The 22012-nt window shown below is 46.7% G+C and overlaps 2 protein-coding genes across 4 annotated transcripts; one reads left to right on the top strand and one right to left on the bottom strand.

Moving 5' to 3' along the window:
• Positions 1-3014: 3014 nt before the first annotated feature.
• HVCN1 (hydrogen voltage gated channel 1) lies at positions 3015-8743 on the top strand. 3 transcript variants are annotated; one of them, XM_082065851.1, is made up of 6 exons: positions 3015-3065; positions 4763-4992; positions 5554-5658; positions 6143-6374; positions 7944-8056; positions 8383-8743. In XM_082065851.1, the coding sequence occupies exons 2-6, from the start codon at positions 4798-4800 to the stop codon at positions 8446-8448; spliced, it is 711 nt and encodes a 236-aa protein (XP_081921977.1). In that variant the 5' UTR covers positions 3015-3065; positions 4763-4797; the 3' UTR covers positions 8449-8743. The 3 variants fall into 3 exon arrangements, with proteins under 3 accessions (XP_081921977.1, XP_081921975.1, XP_081921976.1); XM_082065849.1 differs by having other exon boundaries at positions 3015-3146; XM_082065850.1 differs by lacking the exon at positions 3015-3065 and adding an exon at positions 3807-3915.
• On the bottom strand, positions 8648-21536 carry TCTN1 (tectonic family member 1). Its single transcript, XM_082065848.1, has 15 exons — positions 21323-21536; positions 19884-20004; positions 17945-18075; positions 17536-17702; positions 17040-17127; positions 16228-16337; positions 14172-14192; positions 13641-13766; positions 12945-13070; positions 12484-12566; positions 12018-12158; positions 11587-11743; positions 10534-10659; positions 10048-10192; positions 8648-9177 (listed from the first exon to the last, which is right to left on the bottom strand). Exons 1-14 carry the CDS (start codon positions 21489-21491, stop codon positions 10049-10051), a joined length of 1710 nt encoding a protein of 569 aa, XP_081921974.1. The 5' UTR covers positions 21492-21536; the 3' UTR covers positions 8648-9177; position 10048.
• Between the last annotated feature and the right edge of the window lie 476 nt (positions 21537-22012).

The raw sequence follows: 22012 nt of genomic DNA, 5'->3' as shown, positions 1-22012 counted from the left end.
TCTTCTCCGTGTCGGTTTATCACAACATACACACGACCGCTATCAGAGGACCTGACTTAGAGAAATAAATTGTTCTGGAAACCCACAAATTCTCAGTTTGGATTTATCTGAGCTACAAGCACAAGAGGGAGGTTTTTAAACAGCAGTGTTGGGTTTAGGTCCAGTTCTGGAAAAAATTCTGATATTTGAGTCAAATGAAGTGGCAATTTTTACAGTCAAATGAGGTGGCTTGTTCAGCCTGTTCTAAAACTGCTGCAGTGATGAACCAGGGCTTGGTGCAGTCTGGTTCTGAAGAAGTGCCTGGCTCAGAGAAACCACCAGCTGTCCTGCTTGACTGAGTTTCCCTTCACTGCTGGAGTCAGCTGAATTCTTTTGACAATAATGTAACATCTCAGCAGTCCCCAGCCATTGATTTTGATTTTTAATGTATTTCTCTGCCAAATCAAATAACCTTTTTCCTATTCTGAAGCCTGTTTTTTTTTCCTTTCCCCTCCCTCTGAAGCTAATTAACCAAACCACCTCTTGGTAACTCTTGATGAGCTCATTAGATAAGTGTTAGCGATTGCCTGCTGAAGGCTTTCTCACAAACCTACTTTCACCACATCTGTGGTTTTCTTTATAGCTCTATAATTCTTCTCCCTCCTTGTAAAATAGTCACCCGCATGTCTTTTATTGATCTGGCAAATAACAGAGCACATATGGAACCAGTTTCTATTTGACTTGTGTCTCAAGGAACGCATTGACCCATCTCTGTAACCATTAGCTCTGCGTGTCACCATGTCACACCATTTTCCTCTGTGACTTGTATTTTTTTCCTCTCCTCAAATGCGGTTTCAGCAACACACGCGCCTATTCTGGGCTGCGCTTTCTGCTTGGCTGCGTTCCCCGGGCTGCTTCACGTCCCGTGGGCTCCCCAGCTGCTGGGGGGAAGGAAGCGGAGGTGGAAAGATTCCTGCTCTGCCGCAGAGGCAGGAAGGAGAGAAGAGCTGCTGGTCTCGCTGTGGGTTGTGACCTGAAGCTCAGATGTGAACCTTATGGGGTTCAACAAGGGCAAGGTCCTGCCCCTGGGCCGGGGCAACCCCAGTATCAATCCAGGCTGGGGATGGAGAGCAGCCCTGAGAGAAGGACTTGGGGGTGTTGGGTGATGGGAAGCTCAACACGACTGAGCAATGTGCGCTCGCAGCCCAGAACGCCAACGGTGTCCGGGGCTGTGTCACCAGGAGCGTGACCAGAGCTCTGTCCCCTTGCTCTGCTCTGCTGAGACCCCCCTGCAGTGCTGCTCCAGTTCTGTGGTCACCAGCACAGGACACACATGGACCTGTTGGAGAGGGGCCAGAGGAGCCACAGAAATGATCTGAGGCTGGAACAGCTCTGCTGGGGGACAGGCTGAGAGAGTTGGGGTGTTCAGCTGCAGAAGAGAAGGCTCTGGGGACACCTTATTGTGGCTTCCAGTAGCTGAAGAGGACCTACAGGAAAGCTGGAGAGGGACTTCTTACAAGGGCACTGAGTGACAGGACAAGGGGTGATGGCTTTGAACTAAAAAAGGGGAGATTTAGTTCAGATATAAGGGAGAAATTGGCTTGATAAAAATTGTGCTGTTACTGTGAAGTGTATAAACTGGGAGTTTAACCCACTGGCAGCCCGGGAAGAGGTTTGAGGTGAGGCCCTGGCGTGAGGCAGCTGAGCCTCCCCTGCTCCAGCCCTGTAACGCTGGATTCACCCTGCAATCACGTGCTGGGCACAGCCTGGTCCTCACCAAGCGCTTGGTGGTGCCTCACGGCCATGGTTAACATGCAGCCCCTCCGAGCTCTGGGGGCACACACTGATTATTGGGATTTTATTTAAGTTTTGACAATGCAGCTTCACATTTGTGATCACCCTGGTAGCTCCACTCAGCAGCTGTGCCTGGGGCCAGCGAGCCCACGGAGCATGAAGACAGCTCACGGGGAACAGAAGCTGGCTGTTTTCTCCTTAAAACCTGCTCTTCTTACTGAAAAGGGGGTCAGGCCTGCTGAGCTCTCAGATCTGCCACCTGCATTTCTAGTCTTGAGCTGGTGCCTTCCACCTTCAGCTGATTGTGTTGGTGTTTACTGGAGTCAGCTGAGACCAAAATGCCTCAATTATCTGGAAACTCCCAAGATAAAACTCCTCCCTGGTGCTTCTGCGGGGCTGCACCTTCATCCTGTGCTGGGCTGATCTCTGCAAGTAGGTGTTTTGGGGTGATGGTGGAGGGGGGTTGGAGCTCCAGGAGGGTATTGCCTGTGCTGAGTCCCCATCACCCCGGGGAGGAGGATGGGCCTGTGCGTTTTGGGATGAGGTGATAGAAAACTTCCATGTTCCAGGAGAAGTTTTAGGCAGTCTCCAGGAGAAAACTCTTTCCAAGAAATGTGTTTAGGCTTTAAAAGTGTGAAAACTGAGATACACCTCTTAATTAGGGAAGAATTGGAAATGTTTCAGGATTGTCTTGGAGATGCAATACAGATGTGTCCTTGATCCTTTCTGCAGCTTGCTTAGGGTGCTTCCAAATCTAGCTCATGTTTGAAAAGCGAGGGGAACCCTCAATAAGGGGCTGCCTGATAAAGCCTGAGCCTATAAATGGAGGCAGGTTAATCCAGGCCTAATTTCTAGGGTTTACACTTTTGTAATCCTTTTGATCCCTGGACCTCCACCTACTTTATGGGACTAATCTGTGCCCCCACGCAGCAGCCGAGCTCTGATCTCAGCAGCGGCTCATTATTTCATTTCGTGCCTATCCTGGATGTCCGCTTGGCTTACCCGGTGGGCTGAGGGGAATTATTTTCAAAAGTATTTAAAAAAAGAAAAGTTTAAACTCCACCCGGCGTGTCCTGTTCCGGCAGCTCCCGCTCAGGGACGTGTCGCTGCGAGCCTGGGGTGAAAAAGCTGCGAAAACGGCAAATGTCGGAGTGTGGACCCCGGGGGCGCGATGGGGAAGGAGGCGGCGGGGCCGGCCCGGCCGGGGGAGGCGGGACCGGGCTGGGCCGGGGGCGGCCCCGCGGCGCCGGGGGAGGCGCAGGGCGGCGGTGGGCGCAGCCGGGACGCGCACGGTACCGGGAACCGGGGGGAGCGGGAGCGGGACCGGGACCGAGCGGGCGGGGGTGGCCGGGGCGCTCCCGGGGTTTGGATCGGTGAGTGTCTCTCTGGGGTGGGGGGTTTGCAGCGGGCCCCCCCCAGGGCCGCCGCGTCCTTCCCCGCGGGGGTCCCGCCGGGGCCGGGGGCTCCGTCCCGCCTCGGGAGTGCGGAGCCGACGCGGTCGCTCCGGCCGGCGGTGCGGCCGGGGGGGCTGGGGAGCCCCAACCGCAGCCCCGGCCGCTCCGCCCGCCGGTGACGGCTCCAGGCCCCGCGGCCCGGGCGAGCACAGAGGCTGTTCCGTAACGGGCCGGGGGCTCCACGGCCGGGGCAGCTCCCTGGGGCGCTCCACTCGGCGCCCGGCGGCGGGGAACGAAGGAGCTGCCGCCGTGACAGCAGCGCGGGGCCGTCTCTGTCCCCTATAGCGGGTGACAAAGTGGCCCGGAGCCCACGTGGCCTCCAGCAGCCACCGCTGCCCTGAGTGGATCCTACCGGGACCCCCAGAGAACCCCGTTTGCAGGGAGCGGAGTGGGGGGAGAGCAGTGGGGGGCACGGCAGCTCCAGTGGGCCAAGAGCGTCCTGTGCTGAGCCCCGGTCAGCTCTGGCCAAGGGCGGGTGCACGGAGAGCCCGCCGGGGATGGGGACGTTTGTCTGCCGGCGGCAGTAGCGGTTTTGGGGCGGGTTGGTGGGCCAGGCAGTCTCGCCAGGTTGCCCAAAGAGGAAGGGCGAGCTGCTGAGGCTGTGACACGGGGACGCGAGAGCGGGCGCAGACGGAGCCTCTCCCTGCGGCGGTTCTGAGCGCCGAGCTGCAACTGGGATCATCTGCAGGTTTGGGCTTGGTCCTCGCAGGGACGGGCTGAGGCTGGGATGCCCAAGGGTGAGGTCAGCTCTGGGGTGTGGGAGAGGAGATGGGGGAGCCGTGTGCTGGGACAGCGTCACACACCAGCCACAACAAAAAGTGAGAGGTCACCTGTTTATTTTGCCTGTGGAGGCTGAAAACATAGGGGACTCGGATGTTGGTGAAGGGAAATGAGGTTGCTGTTCAGCTTGGCGGTGTGGCTGGAGGGTGATGGTGCCCCAGCTAGCCCAGGGGCAGCTGGGCTGCACTGCGGCCACCTGAAGGGACGTGGGCAGCTCTGGGGGCGCAGCGGGAGGTTTGGCGTGGACGCTGCTGACAGCGACGTGCCGGGGCAGGGGGGCACGAGGGAGCTAATGTAGGAGGGGAAATCACCTGCGCCAGCTTCTGACCGATACCCTCCATCCATCAGTGTCTGCTAGAAACACAATGGCCCTTTCCAACGGGAAATCGGCAGCTGCCTCCTCTTGCATCACGAGATGCGAGATAAGCGCTGGCGGTTTTTTCTCCTGTAGTTGATGCTTTGTTTTGGGGTGTTTAGAAATACCTCGTGGTGAAGTTCCTCATTGTAGAGCAGCCCAATGGGGTGCAAACAGCACGGGGAGGGTGGCGGGGGCTTCACCTCGCGCTGTGGGAGGTGATGCAAAACAAGCAGCACCACCGTTAAGCAATTTCCCGTCAGCAGGGCCCGTCCACGCTATCCAGCTGTGTCTGAATGAAGCATCACGCTCTTGTCACGCTCGCTGTGGTGAAACGGGGAGATTTGGCATCCTTGGTCAGTCCCGAGCGGGGAGTTGACTCTGTGTTCTTGTCCTTCAGACGCTGGCCGGGTGATGCCAGCTTGATCCAGAGCCATGTCCAGGTACCTGAAGCACTTCACGGTGGTGGGAGACGACCCCGTGCAATGGAGCAACGACTATCGGAAATGGGAGGACGAGGAGGAGGCTGGGGAGAAGCAGCCGGATTCGGAGATCAAGCTGGAGCCCGCCAGGAGCCATGTCTCCTTCCAGATCATGATGAAAAGGCTCTTCAGCTCCCACAGGTTTCAGGTGAGGCAGAACACACCCAGGCTGAAGGGAGATGAGAGCGAGATGTGGCCAAAGGCGCCTGTGACAGCAGAGCCCATGTGGGTTGGAGCTCAGGGCGGTCTGGGAGCAGCACTGAGCTCCTGAGCCCTCATGGTGCCTGCGACAGCGGCTGCTGCCTCCGAGCTGGGCCGTCCTGTCGGAAACAAGGTGCTGTGCAGCTGGTGCAGCTGTTTCCCGAGCGGTGATGAGCCTCGGTGCGCGCCCAGCACGGCGCGGCTGGAGGCACGTGCTCTCCCACGCCTCCTGCTCCCCGAGGTTCCCCACGTCGAACAGTGGGAAATGACCAGGTTTGGTGGGAGCCGAGCGGTTTTGTACGGGCGAGACTTTGCAAGAAGAACCCACCGATCAGGGGCTGTTTGAGTGGGGATCCTGGGTGGGAGCAACAGAAAGCTCCATGAAACACAACCAACCAAACTGGGGATGCAGGGGGTTGTGGCATGTTTAGGTGAAGGCTGCCTCGGCTCCTCTTGCCGATCCATCCATGCTGGGAAGGGGTTATCGTCAGTTCTTTTCCTCCAACAGATCCTGGTTGTCTGCTTGGTCATCCTAGATGCCTTGTTGGTCCTGGGGGAATTGCTTATGGACTTGAAAATCATCCATCCGGACAAATATAATATAACCCCAAAGGTAAAATGCAGGGAAATGTCAACATGAACTGCGATTTCCCTCTTCGGTGGTTCAAAGCCCACTAGATGGGGTGGCTGGGCAGGCAGGACCTGGACCTTCAGCCTTGCTTTGGCAGCAGCAGGCACACGGACAAAGGTCTCGCAGGGACACGTGTGACAGCCCTGCAGTGTGTGGGGCTGACCTGGCTCGTGCTGGTCCATGCAGCAGCTTCATGTTTTCTTGGGCTGTGGTGGAGCTGAATCGCTCTTGTCACCTTTCTCCAAGTCATCTTCTCACGTCCTGGTCCGGCTTACCCGGAGCCTCTGGCTGCCCAGCCGCGCTCGCTCTGGTTGCCCTTTAGAGCAAAAGGAAAGTCCCCAGCCCTCCTCCTTGTAGACTCAGACCAGACGTGCCCTGCAGCGGTGGAGCTTTTCCAGCCTGCCCGGCTCACGTGCACACAGGGGGGGTTCCTGACCCTAAACTCACACACACTGTCTTTTCCCAGGTTTTCCACTATCTCTCCCTGTCCATTTTAACCATCTTCCTGGTGGAGGTGGGGTTCAAAGTCTTCATCTACCGCTGGGAATTCTTCCACCACAAGTTTGAAGTGCTGGACGGGATCGTTGTCATCGTGTCCTTCATCCTCGACGTCATCCTCATCTTCCGGGAGCACGAGTTTGAAGCCGTCGGGCTCCTGATTCTCCTGCGGCTGTGGCGCGTGGCCAGGATTATCAATGGTAGGTGTGCGCGGCCGGGCGGGAGCTTTCCCTTGAGCGTGGATTTGCCGACCTTCCCTGAATTATCTGGGATCCATCTTTGTTCCCTTCTCAAAGCCATCTGCGAGACACCAGGGTCTTGCTCTCCCAGCAAGACTTTACTGACTTTGCAACTGTAAATAGTTGCAAACAGATGTAAATTCAGACACTTCTGAAATGACCATAGCTGGGAACACTTTCTGCCTTGTCTGGGAAAGGATTTTGAGATTTGAAAAATGTGGCGGTGGAATTATCCTTAATTCCCACAGGAAACCTCAGCCCAAGTGCCGTCCTGGGCCTAGGAGTGCACTGTTGCTGAGCGCTCTGCACTTGATGCAGCTGTAGATCTTGTTAGTTGGAACAAAAGGAAAGGATGGCCGGGCCGAGTCCACCACCTGCAGCCCCCGCTGCCATTGCGATGGGGAGAACGTGCCTGATCGCTGGCACCGGCCAGGAACGGGGAAGACGTGAGAGCAGCTTGTGGCTCTTTGTAGTTCGGAGTGAAAGTCAGAGAGAAACCGGATTCATGTGCAGCTGCATGAGCCACAGGAACCTTGTTTTTACAGCAGAGAAGCATTTACAAGTAACCCTCCTTATCCTTGGGTGCCCAGGTTTCTCTCCGTGCTCACCCACTTGGAGGGACAGGGGGACAAAGAAAACCTGCCCCAAGCTTGGGGTGCTGTGTGTCTAAACCCAGGCACGGTTCACTGCCTTCAGTCACTCTTGGCCGATAGGGACCGGCTTACAGGCAGGTGGGGACTGTCTGATGTTACCAATGCAAATAAGCAGCGTCACTGCTTTGTCTGCAGAGCAGTGAACCCCCAAACCCTGAACCTGCTGCCTGTAGCACTAGAAACACGGGCACGCATCAGTGCCTGCGCTCGCGGCTCTTTCTGCAGAGCTCTGTCGGGTAGGAAGAACACGATGTTCTTGCTGCTCTTACCAAGCTTTTTATTTTTCTTCTTTTCCCCTCCGAAAAGAGTAGGAAGAAAATGCCTTTGTTGTGGGGCCTGAGTTCACATGTAATAACCTCAGAATGTTTCAGTGGAGAAGTGACACCTCCACCATAATGAGAAACGGTGTGTGAGGTGAAGCCAAAACTGATGTGCCTGATGTGCCACCTGTGACACAGGCGGGAGCCACCAGCCCCGGGGCAGGGACAGGAGCCTGGTGCCCCAGGCTGTGTCCTTACAGCAAAGCTCCCGACTACACAAAATGGGCTAAAATGCAACAAAGCTGCCAGTTACATCCCCCCAGGCTCCCCCAAGGGACAATTCAAATTCAGGACTTGAGTGACAGTTTGACTGATTAATTCAGCTCCGCGGGCAGGCTGCGCTTCCCAGCAATGTTGGCATCTGAATCCCGGGGTAGGGGGAGCTGATTTTAAACTCTCCTCATTAAGAAAAGCACTTGGGAAGGGTGGTTTGAAGAGGACAGAAGCGGAGCTGGAGAGGAACACGTTTAACTTGAGCACAGACCCTGTGTACTGTCAGCCTCCTGCTAGTGGCTGTTTTACATTGTAAAACGAATCCGCTGTGAATTGTTCCACAGGAATAATTCTGTCAGTAAAGACCCGCTCTGAACAACAAGTGTCCAAGCTAAAGCAAGCAAACCTGAAACTTGCAACAAAGGTTGAACAACTGGAACAGAGCTGTATAGAGAAGGTAAGAAAACACTTGTAATTTAAAGATGTACCTGCTGGCTGCTCCCCCGGACAATCTGGCCTGGGCTCCTTTTGCAAGATTTGCCCCTGTCAGCTCGATTTCCTCACCAGACGGTGTGGGGGTGAAGCACCACAGCCCTGCCCGTGCTTCCCTCGCCGCCTCTTTTGCGAAGGAACGATGGCCACCTCTGTCCTACTTACTTTAGCCAGGTTGTGCTGTTTTACTGCAGCATGAGACACCTTAAAATAGTTTCCCAGGTTCCCACAGATCTTCCCACTGCTATAACAGAAGAGCTATAATAATGATTTGACTTTTGTCTCCCACAGGAGCAAGAAATTGAGAGGCTTAACAAGATACTAAAACAGCACGGACTCATCAGCGAGCCAAAGTAGGAGGCCGGTTTTCGAGGTGGGGACGTCTGCCCTGGAGAGAGCAGTGTAGCAATCTACCAGTTTGACCTGAAAGGTTTTCCCGTCTCTTTGCTTTCTCCTGTATGATGTTGTCTGTAAACATTTTTCTATTTGACCACACTTAGATTAGATCTTGGGATTGAAAAAAAGAATCTTGCTGGAAAATTAATCACACACACACTCCCGGTAAACAGTGATTTTTATAAGACGTTTCTTGTACAGTTGTACAGTCAAAACTGGAAAATAATTTAATAAAGACACATCTTTACAAGCTGTACATCCACAACGGTACGAGATTTAAAATTTTCTGTTATAATGTTCTTTGTTTGCAACATCTTGTAGAAACTTGCAGTACAAACGATAAGAATCGAGGCTGGAAAGGTCACTTCTCTCCGAGCTGACCGTTCACCATGAGAACTTCTCTTTGCCAACCATTCTTTTCGCATTGTTGTTAGTTTCCTCATTTCTGTTGCTGCTTGTGCCACTTTGTTATTTATAAAACGTTCATTTCAAAAATACCAACATACCACTCCTTTAGCCCACAATCAAATCGGGACCAAAACAGAGGCAAACACGTGCCACTTTACGTCAGACAGTGCCTTGTTCTCAGCAGCAGATCGGAGTTCTGATACCGTGTTCTGTCACCTCGTCTTCCAGTTCAAGTGTTCATTTGTGGCCTCCTGGGCTCCAAAGTTCTTCCTGCTTCCACAGCTCAGAAATCAACACATTAAAAGAATTAGAATATGTAAGAACAGATGTAGGCGAGTGGACTGTTGGGAACAGTTAGACTCCAGAAAAGCCATTAGAAAGTGTATTCTAAAAGACCAGGCTGGTGTTTGAACGCAACGTGAACTTTTTCAGGTACTCGAAGGTCCCTGGGGTGAGACTGTTTCATAGCTGAAGAGTCAGATTCAGTAAGTGGGAATTTGGAAGGGTGTTGGCTGTAGCAGGCGTCTCCAGGTGATTTCAGCTGGAAGGGTCATTGAGCTTTTCTGAAAGCATAACTGTTCAGATTTTTAAATAAAAGTAATTAATTAGTGGTTTGGGAAAAATAGCTAGAAATATGTGGCTTATTAATGTATGAAAACAGAGAAAGCAGAGGCCATCTCTAATAGCACAATTACTTTAATTAACAATTTAGCTTTGCTCTTCACAGAATGATGAAACCTACTTTCCTTCAGAGTGTTTTGTGTGCCCTTCCCTTCCCCTCCGGCCTCCGCGCTGCTCCGCGGGCAGCTGGACCAGCGCTGCTTCAGAGCCAGAGGCTGCACGTGTGCTGACTGGCCGCTCAGAGCCACCATCATGTTCGTCCTACAGCCTTTTTTCCTCTCAGCAGAGGTATAATTGGGAAATTTCTGCTTAACATGAGGTTTTTATCTGCTTTAAAGCTTCTGAGAACCCTCACTAAGGCTCACGCCCTTTCTCCCTTGGTGAATTTTAACCCAGTGTGTCTACAATTTAGAAGGAGCGGATGGCCCATCACAGTGGCTGAATAAAGCTTGCTTCTTTAGAAGTGAACTGAAAGTCAGATAAAGGCAGAAATATGGTTGTGTTTTGTTTTGTTTTTTAATGCACACTTACCTTAGACAAATGGGAAGAAGAAATCATAGGGTAACTTGACATTAATGGTGGGCCAAGCTTTATAGCCTGGCTCTGCAGGTGAAGAAATATCAGTGAACACAACAGAACTTGTTACAGGAATAGTCCTTTCCCTTCCTGGGGGAAGCTGCAATGAAAATACAAATGGTCATTAGCTTCTGTCTTCTCTTTGTACGACTGCTTTGTTTGGACTGGGTTATATTTTCAGCTGTTATTTGTAAAAAGGTTTTTTTCATATATAGTTCAATGCTGCTTCTAATGAATGATGTATAGATCTTTATTGAAGTGTGTTTTGGCAAGCAGCCCACAGTTTTGCCTGAGTTGGAACAGAAAGGGTTGCGTGTAATACATTCCAATATGAAGTGCCACCTTTAGATAAAGAGATTAACTGGGTCACTATTGCACAGCTGATACTGAAGCAAAACAAGCCATTCTTTTTATCTTAAACCCTGTAATTTAATTACGTACCTGTTTCAATGTGGTAGTAGTGATCGTTGCCGTAACATTCACTATTCTGGCTTGTGGATTGACTAGGGATCCATATTTAGTCCACTTCACTTCTATTTCAAGAGATACCGGTATTTGGCATGCGCTCTGAAAAGGGTTATAAATTCTTTCATTGTCTGACTTGGCCAGAAGCAACCCTGTTAATTATTCATTTTATTAGAACAGCAGAATTCCCCCCGAATGCTCGCTCCGGGAGGTTTCTCTGTAGGTGACAAACCAACTCTGTACCTGCACTTCACCCGGACTGTTCTACCTGCGCAGGACTTTGGCTCTCAGTGACAATGCTGAGCTGGCTCTTTTTAGTAGAAGACTTATTTCAGTAATACCACGAAGCAGAATTTTCAAGCCTATGATCTTAAATATTTGTAGGTATTTCTTTTTTTATTGAACTGCCAAGTTTTTGGTTACAGAAATAATTCACTGTTGCAAAAGCACGCAAGAAACCAATCTACAAGCTGTTCTTGAGGGGGTGCTGTCATTCAGCACGTGCCAAGCAGCACTGCCTGCCACCAACAGCAGGGACTGCGCGGCAGTGGGAGGAAAAGGGCTGGTTCAGATGTGTTAAGAATAAATGTAGTGTTTGGGTCAATCAAATATACTGTTTATATGCTTTAAAGGATTTTTGCTCTCTTACTTGAACCTGGCATAAGAGCACCAAGCAGAAACACTGATTCTGTTACTTCACTCTTTCAACCTCGCCCCTTTTGCTTCATCCAATCTGAAAAGTAAAGCTCTAAACTCTGGCTAAAACTCATTTTGTACCTAACGTGCTGTCCTGATCCACAACCGAGGTGCCTGGATACCAGTTTGATTAAAAGTAAACTCTGTCTTTTACAGCAAGAGTGAAACTCCTCATTTGTGAATATTCTAGGAGGACTTTCCTCCAGTTTGTTTCTGTGGTTTTGGGTTTTTTCCATGGGTCTGAGAAACCTAAGCTGATGGTGCAGCACAGGTACAGCTCTTGGGAGAGAGGACAGTCAGAGTGATGGGGGTGGCGGTAGTGGTGTAATTTACCTGTTCTGAGGTGCGGAGGTGAATTATCGGCACCCAGTCGAGTACATCCTGGGCTTGAGAATTGCCAAAAGATGCCACGTATTCAGGAAAGCTTTGTCCCTTCAGTAAATCTAGGAGGGTCTGAGTCAAAGGCTGGCACTTCATAGCTGCAGTAATTCTTCCAGAGGACAAGAAAAGGAAAAAAAAAAGTTAAAGCAATATGTATTGCTTTGGCACAGTAATAATTCCTCCTTGTACTCATGGACTGTTCAAGCCTTCTGGCTACAGTTGCTAATGTACATAATCTTTTCAAGGGAAAAGACCATTGTTAATTAAATGACATTTTTAATAATGAAATACACCAGTGTAAGTGTCCCAGGACCTGAACAGATCCTAATGGAAAGGGTTGTCAGAAGGTTAAAAAGCTCTAAAGAAAATAAAAGTCTTCTTACCGTAACTGACAGCCTGATATCATGTTATAACCAAATAATATTGGAGTTCTGGCTCCCTGTGCTGCCAGGCAGTCCTGGTTAGATGTACTTTGCAGAATGGTAAGTTGACTGTATTTGTTCGTATTCTGAATGATGCCAGATGTAACACAGAGTTAAAGCTAAATTCAATACTTGGTGTATATCGTGAAGAAAGAATCCTTAATCATAGCCTTAAAATATAATAGCTCAACTCCTCTTACACTGTGCAGAAGCACTAGGGTGTACAATGAAAGTCTAAATCTGTCTCACTAAACAGTCCCAGGAGACTGCAGTCAGGACTGAGTCATTCGCTACTTCTAAAACACAGCCAAAAACCCACACTTTTGCTAAAGAACAGATACATTTTATAGATATCCCTGCAAGAAAGTGTTCGTGAAGACGGACCAGAACAAGTGCTACAAACAACATTTCACCAGGGAAAGGATATCCTTGTGGCTGGAAGCCCGCTCTGAGAGGCAGCCCAACAACGTAACCAGGATTACCACTGAGGGGAACTGGCTTTGTATTTACCTGCAATGCAGAAGTACAAAATTAGCTCTTATCCTGTACTGAAATGGTTGGAAAACACAGAAATATTTTACTTATTTCAGGATTATTAACTACCTGGAACAATGATAATAATAAGACTGTACGATTATAACAGTTCTTTAGCACTGGGGCAGGCTTTGCTTTCACTGGATACAGTTAGAGTGTCACAAGGTGACGCTTCTAAATGTGAAAAACAGGCTTCAGAGACCTTTATTGCCCCATTCTGAAATGCTGCCTCATTTGTGTATCCAGGGCAAGTTACATTTTACCTTGCTGCTAACAATTGTTCTGATTCAAGTTTAATAAGTTTTGTAATTAAATGTCTTTCAACAAGTCATCCGTAACATCTCCAGCAGTTACCTGAGTAAAGCTGATGTCAAAGCTCTGCTGGATTGAAAGTGCTTCTTTGGTAATTGCCCCCAAGACAAAAGAAGCAGCTGCTTCTATTATTTCTCCTGCATCTGTGTATGTAATGTGATAACTCACCTGAAAATTAAACATTTTAGATATTAATTAGAACAAATACAAAAGAGGATGAAACTAGAAAAAATAGAAAGGAACTTAAAGCTTTTTAAGTATCGTTTTCTTCCTTGCTGAAGAAACACCCAACTACATGGGAGAGATACACTATATCCTCAGTTGTAGTTGATAAACTTCTTCTCAGCACAAGCCCAACGTTCACCTATTTAAGATGAGATGATTTGCACTGTGTAGCCCTGTCTCGGCCACCCCTGTGCCTGAAGTCATCTTCTCCCACGCATAATGTAGATGCTAAACTCATGTTATTGTCTGTTATGCCATAAATGCACAGTAATAATACAAAAGGATTTCATCCTGTCTCTGTCTTATGTTGCATACAGTTACTGTGGTGTTGCAAAACACTCTAATTTTATCCCAAAGTCAGCGTTTCTCCTGTCACATTTGCTTTGGAGATGTTATGATATATGAAAACTGTGCAAGGCCCTTCTCACATCTTCGTAATTTGCGAATCAGAAAATATTTGATGCATCCATGCTTTCCATCAAACATGAGGAGGAAAAGAACTGTCATACCTACCCCAAGAACTATATTTATGCACAGTTCATCCAAAATCACAGGGAGCCTGAGGGCATCACTCCCATTAAGTAAAGTCCGCATTCCATTCAGGGATTGGACAACTATGGACTGGACAGTAATATTAACCTGAAAAACAAATTCATGTCATTTTTGAATATTGTGTATAATTATTTTTGGCATTTTCTGTATTATTATATTTGTGACCCTTCCAGGTTCTGTTCCACAGGGACAGCAGGCAATAATCTTCTGAACTGCTCTGTTTTGAAGTTCAACAAGCAGTTCTATTTTTAAGTGACTTAAAAAGAGAGAGTTTTATTTGAGGGGAATGCACCAGCCTTAAATCTTTGCAGGTAGCATGTTATCTTGGAGTTGCTAAGTATCACTACTGATAGCAAATTATAGAAATTTTTTGAATTTAAAGATTAAGGATAAAGTCCCTGTTCTGACGAAGTCAGTGAAAAACTCCCACTGACTGTAACTGAGTAAGACTTTTACCCCTAGTTGTTCCAGGTAAATTAGAAGGATACTTACCATCTGACTTGATTTGGGCACCTAGAGGAGAACAAAAGAACAAATTCAAACAATAGCAAAGGTATATGACCTATTACAAGTAGCCATTAAATAAAGCTGTTAAGGCTTAACTGTTTTGCCTATTTAACTCTCTATCATTACACTAACTTTTACATAATGGAAGTGATTGGATATACACTACAGTATCCAGGCAGGGTGAAAATAATTGCTATGTTATTGTGCATCGTATTGTTTGAGCTATTGAGGGTGTCAGAGAATATCATTCCTATCACAGATCTGTGCAAAACCACTGGTAGCTATTCCTAGGCCGCCAGTTCAGGAACTCTGGCAGGCCGCTCGTACCCACAGAAGAGCTTTTACTGTTCCATTCTGACAGTAATGAGTCAAATAGTTTCATGGCATCTAAACAAAGGAATGAGAAGCAAATATCCCTCTTGTTATACAGCACATGGACACACACGGTTGTTCCACTGGAAAATTTCCACCAAATTTTCATGGGAAGGCAGAAATGTCAGGCCAAGGTCATCAATCAGGCCTGCAAAATACTCACACAGAGCAGCATTTTGTCAAAAATTTTATTTTTCTGACTCCCCAACGAGTATTTGATTCCCTGGGTTGATGTGTTTTGCCATTTCTTTTGCTGCCAGCTCCACCTGGTGGCACTAGAAAGGTGACCGCCCTGTCCCCAATACCAAGTCACTTTTCCATTGTCACATCCCATCTTCAGCTGCTTTTGGGAAGGGGGTTGGTTCCTACAGACCATCTCTAGCGTCTATTCAGCCTTCTCCAGTTCTTGCATCTGGTCCTTCCTGAATGTCCAATGTCTGACCTCTCCTAAGCTGGGCTGTTGGAACTGGCAGCAGCACGTGGGTAATGTGTTACGTACAGTTCTAGTGATGAAGGAGAATTTCTCTTTCAATTCAAAAACGTTCAGCGCTCGGAGCCTGTCCTGAGGCATGCTCTTTCTTTCCTGGTTGTGCAGCCACCCAGAACTCTAATTTTGGGTGCACATGGAAACACTCAAAGCCTTTCTGAAGGAGAGTTTTGCCCACCTCTTCCACAGCGGGATGATGAAAAGGTAACACCTGTGAGCACCCCTTTGCTGATTTGTCCTCAACGATCAGAATTATCCCACCTGTGAGAATGTGAAGTACTCAGCAGGTTTCCTTTATTGCTGATAGCTTTGGATTCTCTGAGGAGAGTGGAAGGGTCTTTAAGTAGTGACTCACTATGGAGTACTAATTAAATTAATTTAAATAATTATGTAAATGAAAACCATTTAAATAGTGGAGACTATGGTGGTTCTCAATGACCTTTAGCAAGGAGATACCAGGAAAAGGTATTCTGTATTTCAGTTTCAATTTTCTATGTATGGTTTCTTTGTCATTCTGAATATTTGTAAAGGGTGTTTATATATACATAAGGCATCATCCCCCAGTTCAAAAAAGAAATGAAAAAGAAAGTTTAGCTTTGATGAATAACCATAGGCTGGATTTGTTAGTAGGCTGGATACAAATACATTTGCTCTCAGTGGGGTAAAAGCTCATGTTATTTGAGGAGTAAAGGAAGGCTTTGCACCTTGCTATTAAAAATTTAGACTTGTAAGAAAAGTATGTATGCAGAAGATTAAACCTTACAGGCTCTTTAAGTACACATGTTTACCAACTCTTTAAAACCCAGACTTCTTAGAAATGGGCACTCTGGTAATAGGCTGCTTGGAAAAAGCTTAGACTTGCATAAAAGCATAAAACTGCTGCTGTTGCAGCAAGCGTTAGCTCAGCAGCGCAAGCTTGTCTCTTCAAGACCATTATTTTTGTTGGCTAAGCAGAAAACAGTAAATGCTTCTGTTACCCAAGCTTGAAGTAAAAACACTTCCAAAGGCTTTCTGCATAGAAGTCTGTTACATACAGAGATTTCTTTTCCCCCCCAACCCACAACTTAAAAATACAAATAAACCACCATATCATTTATTAAATAGAAGTTACTTAATTCTGGGGCCACAAAAAGATATGTAATATCAACAGTCAGCTATATGACTGTTTCAAATGATACTTACTGCTAAAATACTGGAGTTGATATAGAACAGCATACTAACTGCTTGAATGTTGCCACATTTTTCCACACTTACAGATCTAGTGCATTTGGTAGCCTGGTTTACTAAAAACCCTGGAAAAAAGTCACAAAGTATTACTGAATGAAATCAAAGAGTAATTATGAAAAGCAGAAATATAAGAACCTCAAGTATAAGCAAAAGTAAACATGATTTCTATTGCAGATAAGGTTTTATGTGAGTTATGAAGAATGATACTTTCTTAGATTCTCCAGAAATGCTATGAGTCAAAAATCTTGCTGCTTAACAACAGAAGCTTAATAAAAGCTCGAAGGTTTATTACTTCATTTTTGAGATCTCATAAGACTTTTTTTTTTTTTCTTTCACAAGAGACTTTTCCTATGATCATAATCATGATAGTTATGATACCATATTTAAGTCTGCACATCTGGCTTGAGTTGCATTGAGGCTGTGAAAGGAACCTCATTATACCAGAGGGACAACTTACAAAGGTTGCCTGGTGCGGTCTTACTTTGTGTAATACCCTCTTCCCTCATGGTGTCACCCTTGTACTGTTTTATTAAGCCAATTAGGATGTTTTACTGTTGGATCAACAACCCATTAACAAGACTCTCGGGGATTTACATATCTAACTTTGAATGTTTAATATAGATGCAATGCAACTTCCAAGCTATGTCTAAAAAAACTCTTTATCTGAATTTACACTTGTGCGTGTGTCAATTTACTGACTGATTAAGCTCAAGTCAGAGCGGAACACTCTAAAGCAAATAAACTGGAATTCAAAAGCAATTTCCAACCTGCAGGATTTGCATCGGAGCACCAAGAGGAGACAACAGGACTAGGCAGTCTTAGAAATGCATCTGCTGTCTGTATAGGAACACCGTACTGCGAAATAAAGCAACACATTCAAGTATGTAGGTGTGTTCTAGTCCATGGAAAGTTTTAGAGCACTTGTATCAACTATAAATCTGCATAAAAGAAGCACTTATTTCCACTCTATCTGTCAATACTCCATACTACTATGTGTATCAGTTCTTAAGCCAATGCTAGCAGCTTTATATTTACAATAGCAAAACAGCTGCTTATTTTTCACAGATCTTGAAAATGTAGTTCAGTTTTAATTAAGCTAACACAAAATGCTACACTTGTTATTTTTACATTTCTGTATTTAAAGATCAAAATGTTTGCTTGTTCCAGAAGAACTGTGATTTATTTTTTCTACAAGCAGATGCAAACAATATTCCCTTGATCTTTTATGGAACCTCATACTAAATGAGTCATATCATCATTTACCTCATATCTATAAGTTTCATTTGCATCAGAAGGATTTTGAGCATCTGTGTTCATGTTCCAGCTGTCAGGCTCAGCACTGAAAGCAGCACTTCCAAACCGTTTAACCAATAGGTCGAAATCTTCAGAAGTAGGCATTTCAGGGGACCTGAAGGAGAGCGCTTGTTTATCTGTCAAAACATTTTAAAGAATGTGATAACTTTTAGAAGAAAAGATACAGAAATGGTATTTAGTAAAAATTATTTTTCTAGAGTTGTTAAAAACTCAGTGACAGAAAAAAACCCTAGTTTTACAAGCGAAAGGACTAAGGGCTGTGAACATATAGAATAACCAGTTTTCTGACAGGTTGAGTTACTTTTAGTTTTAGTCTGTTTCTGGTACTTAAATAGTTTATAAAAACAACTCCACTTACAGTTTGTAGCATGAATGCAGAAAACACTGGGATTGACTTGGTCAATTAATTTAAATATCCTTTCCGGTGGATTTGCTTCAACATCAAGTGAATATGTAGCAGCTTTCTGACTGCAAAGACGGCTGTCGCCTCTGCAAACAACAATAATAAAATCAAGAATCCACTAGAAGTTAGTATTGACCATATTTTCAAGTTCTTTTCATGCATTGCGGCAGCATCAATTGTGCCTCCTTAGAAGGTTTATATTGTTTTATACTGTGCTGGGTACACCACAGGCTATGCACAGCTCAGAAGCACTTTTATTTATACAACACAAGTGGGAAGTGTGACTTCTAGGGTAATGTGATGGCATGTAGCTCAGAAAAAAAGGGCAGTTTTGTGAATACTGGGATAATATTCACTTTGAGGGGTACGGGGGAAAACGTCCTACTTGAGATGCATGTAAATGAAATGGCAGAGTGAGAAACAGAGGGGTGAAATAACCTATCCAATGTAGGAAAAGTATTTGCAGATGACCTGTGGGTTCCTCACCACCAGCAGAACCGCAGGAGGCTGCACAGCCAATGTGCCGGTTCATACCCTGAAAAGAACTGGTGTGTCCTACATGCCAGAAATACAAAATGATGATCCTTGGGAAATGGGTACTTAGGCAGAGTTAAAACAGTCAAGGACAGATATTGAAGAAGTGAAATGACCTTTAAAAATTACTTTTTAAGTATGGAGTTAAACTTTTCCATGAGGTGAATCATTTGCTAACAGGATCACATCATAAATCACCTTTTTTCTGCTGTTTCAGAGACCACATAGCCTCTTACTTGTGATCAGTCAAACCTTTTCAGTAACTAACACAGTTATTCAAATGTATATAAATCTAGATGTACGAATGAGATCCACAATACTTGCAGTAATTGAAAATCCCATGGATTTTTCATGCAAAATGAATATTTTACACAAAAGAATTTGGGGAAAGAAATGCAACTCCATTTTATGCATTTCTAGTTGACAAAGATAGAGTAGTCACCTGAGACAATTAAACTGTCACTCAGGAAGGCGTTGATTAGACCTTTCTGATATATATGAATATCTATAAATGGGTAGCAGTAGTCATTGTGTGCGAGAACAATAAGAAACCACAGTCTGGGATGACTGCTAATTCAAATTTCAAAGCACCAAGAATAAACCCCAGTGTTCAGATTGGCATAATTTATACAGAAGGTGGGTTGAAGAGCTGTACTTAGTGTTCTGAGAAGTCACAGAGAGTTTTTTTTAATTATGATTTTGAAGTGAACTTTCTTAACTCCTTTTTGAGAGGATGAAATTGGGTGAAGGTGCTTTCAGGTAAACTAAATAGCAAAGAAACAAGCATTGGCGTTATTTTGTTCATGTGTTACATTTTGCTGTTTGTAAAGCGACAAAATGGCAGTGAGGCAGCAGGTTGGGGTGCTGACTTGGAGAACTAGGATCAGAACGATGCTCGCACTGCTACATTAAGCCCCAAACTAATCAAGTTTCTAGCTGATATCATAAACCAACATGAAAGAGGTTACTGATAAAATGCTGATGACGTACTGGTCCCCTGGTATTAGCTTTCGTAATTTCCAGATACTGCATTATTTTGATTAAAGGCTAAAGGTGCATTATTCTTTCCTCAGCATCAGCACCTATGCACCCACAGATGCCAGCACAAGGAAACAGGGGAAAAAAACAAGGAGCACAAGTTTGGGAAAGGGGGAATAAGTGAGTGAGAAACTGGGCTGAGAGGCCAGTTTGCTGGGTTAGCTGTTTGGGGCCAAAAGTTCACAGGCCTGAGCAGGAACAAGTGGTGAGAGAGCTGGCAGGGAAAGAAGGATTAGGAATTGGTAAGAAGAGAGCACAGAGCCCTTACATGCAGCAAATAAAACAGGATTTTTTTATTTCCCATAGCTTTTTACCCACTTACGTGACAATAGGAACTGAACACGTAGTAAAGAGACTGAAATCGGCTGCGCTGCAGTCAGGGTCACAGCAGCAATTTACATCACACTGTGCCACCAACAGATCACAAACACACAGCTTGGCAACTGGAGGAGAGATTTAAATTAGAATTAGAACCTTACACAGTACAGCATGTTCCCTGACACTTTCGTTTTTTCACCTCGCCCTGTTTTTGGCAACGGTCAAAAGCCTATATCCAAATTCATGTACTTTATTTTTTTAAGTCATTTTAAAAAGCCATCTTTGCGGCTACTTAGCAGATGTATTTGGAACACTATAACAAAACCAAGGGCATGCTAAAATCTGATGATGTGTTCCCTGAAATCTAAAAAAAGCAACTTAATAGGAGTTTTGATGTTATGAAAATATACTCAGCCCTGCAGAGGGGAAAAATTACAAACAAGGTAGGCTTATCTGCTTGTTTCATCTTATTGGGCAAAAGAAATTAAAAAGAAACATGTTGACAGAGCAGCAAGATGTTACGAGTATTGAGCATGTCCCAGGGTCCAGTAATATGTTGGCACATCAGGAAAATGTAACTGTAGTTGACTTCTTCAAAGTTGTTTTTTCTCTCTGTCTTTATATATTGTGAAATATTGTAATAATACAGAAAGTAACTGCTAGCAATACTGTAAACTGTCTTTGATAAAATACATTTGGCAACTTCTTAAAACATTCTTAGGTTTTCAGGTTTATAAACTTGAAGAACAGGTTACTCTACTGAACTTTTTTTGAGAGCTGCTGTTCTATAATAAATCTAGACTTAAGAATAGCACAGAATGAAGAAAATGAAGACCAGTGTTCCATAGTTAGGACAATCAAAGGTTTATTTTCATAACCAGCGCTTCTTTTATTTCAACGTGACTGTTGCCCACTTCTGTACAGCCACCTGGCTGCTCTCTGACCGTCTGAACAGTATCCAGGCATTTCCTGGAACCTCTGAAGTTCTGACTGTTCCGTTAGTTGCGTTTAGCACTGGAATCCTTAGTTCACCTTGTAAACAAGAGAAGTTTAAACACAGACTACTAGCTTGTGCAGTTATGTCTCTGAGATTGCTGATTTACGTCTCTTTTCCCTAAGGAGGCATGCACTTGGGCCATGTTTCATTTGGCAAGGGATCTAGGGAAGTCGAACCGATGACAACAACTCTGGGAAATCAAAAGTTAAATAAAAGAATCCCTGCCAAGTAGAAGACAGCGGGAAACACCTTCTGATAGCACAGTAACTTGTGATCGATATTGCCATAGCACCACTATGTAACCACAGAGCTTGTCCCAGCCCCGGGTGGCTGCAATGGGACCTGGAGGGGGACGAAGAGCCCAACGACGCCAGGCGGCCCGAAAGATGCCGTGAGCGGGGCTTCCCTTGGCCCGGGAAGCGCGGCCGGTGTCCCGCAGCACCCACCGTCTGTGACCGGGGCCGGCCCGCTGCGAGGGCGCGTCCCAGCGGCAGCGCGGGTCTCCGGTGGCTCCGCGGGGCCCTCCGAGCTGGCCACAGGCTCGGGGGCGGGCTGGGCAGTCGCCAGGAATAGGACGGGGAAGAGATGGGCCCAGCAGCTCAGCGCTGCCGCCATGGCGGCCGCCCCTAGCAACGGTGCGGTTACTAGGGAGCGCGGAGCATCACGGGAAGGGCGCGGCCGCCGCGGGGCATCACGGGAAAGGGGGGGGGTGCGGCCGCGGAGCGCTGGGCAGGGGCTGTGCGGCCGGGCAGCGCTGCGGCCGGGCCTGGCCGCCTTCTCCCGCCTCCCTCAGCCCCCTCAGCGGAGGAAGGCTTGGGGTGAGGCCACACACCGGGCCTTCGGCTGGACATGGCCTCCTGTGAGGCCACCCCACTCGCCATCGTGGTGTTCTCAGGTGTCCCCTCAGAAACAGCCCAGCGGGCGGGAACCTGGCGCCAGAGGCCCGGCGGAACCAGCCCAAGGGCAACGAGAAAAGGCTTAAGATGTGGCGATGTAAGTGTAAGCCACGCACCTGTTCTGCGCAAAAATGCTGCTGGAAGGCCATAGACACAAACAAATGTGGGAAATGGCCCCTTGTGAGCTACAGAATCCTTAGTTCAGCATATTTTTGCAACCTTGCCTTTAGTAATCTGCTA

The sequence above is a fragment of the Streptopelia decaocto genome, assembly GCF_964273445.1.
Source record: "Streptopelia decaocto genome assembly, chromosome: 15".
In the NCBI taxonomy this organism is placed as follows: Eukaryota; Metazoa; Chordata; class Aves; order Columbiformes; family Columbidae; genus Streptopelia; species Streptopelia decaocto.
Note: the sequence above shows the minus strand (reverse complement) of the source record. Positions and strands in the feature narration are given on the sequence as shown.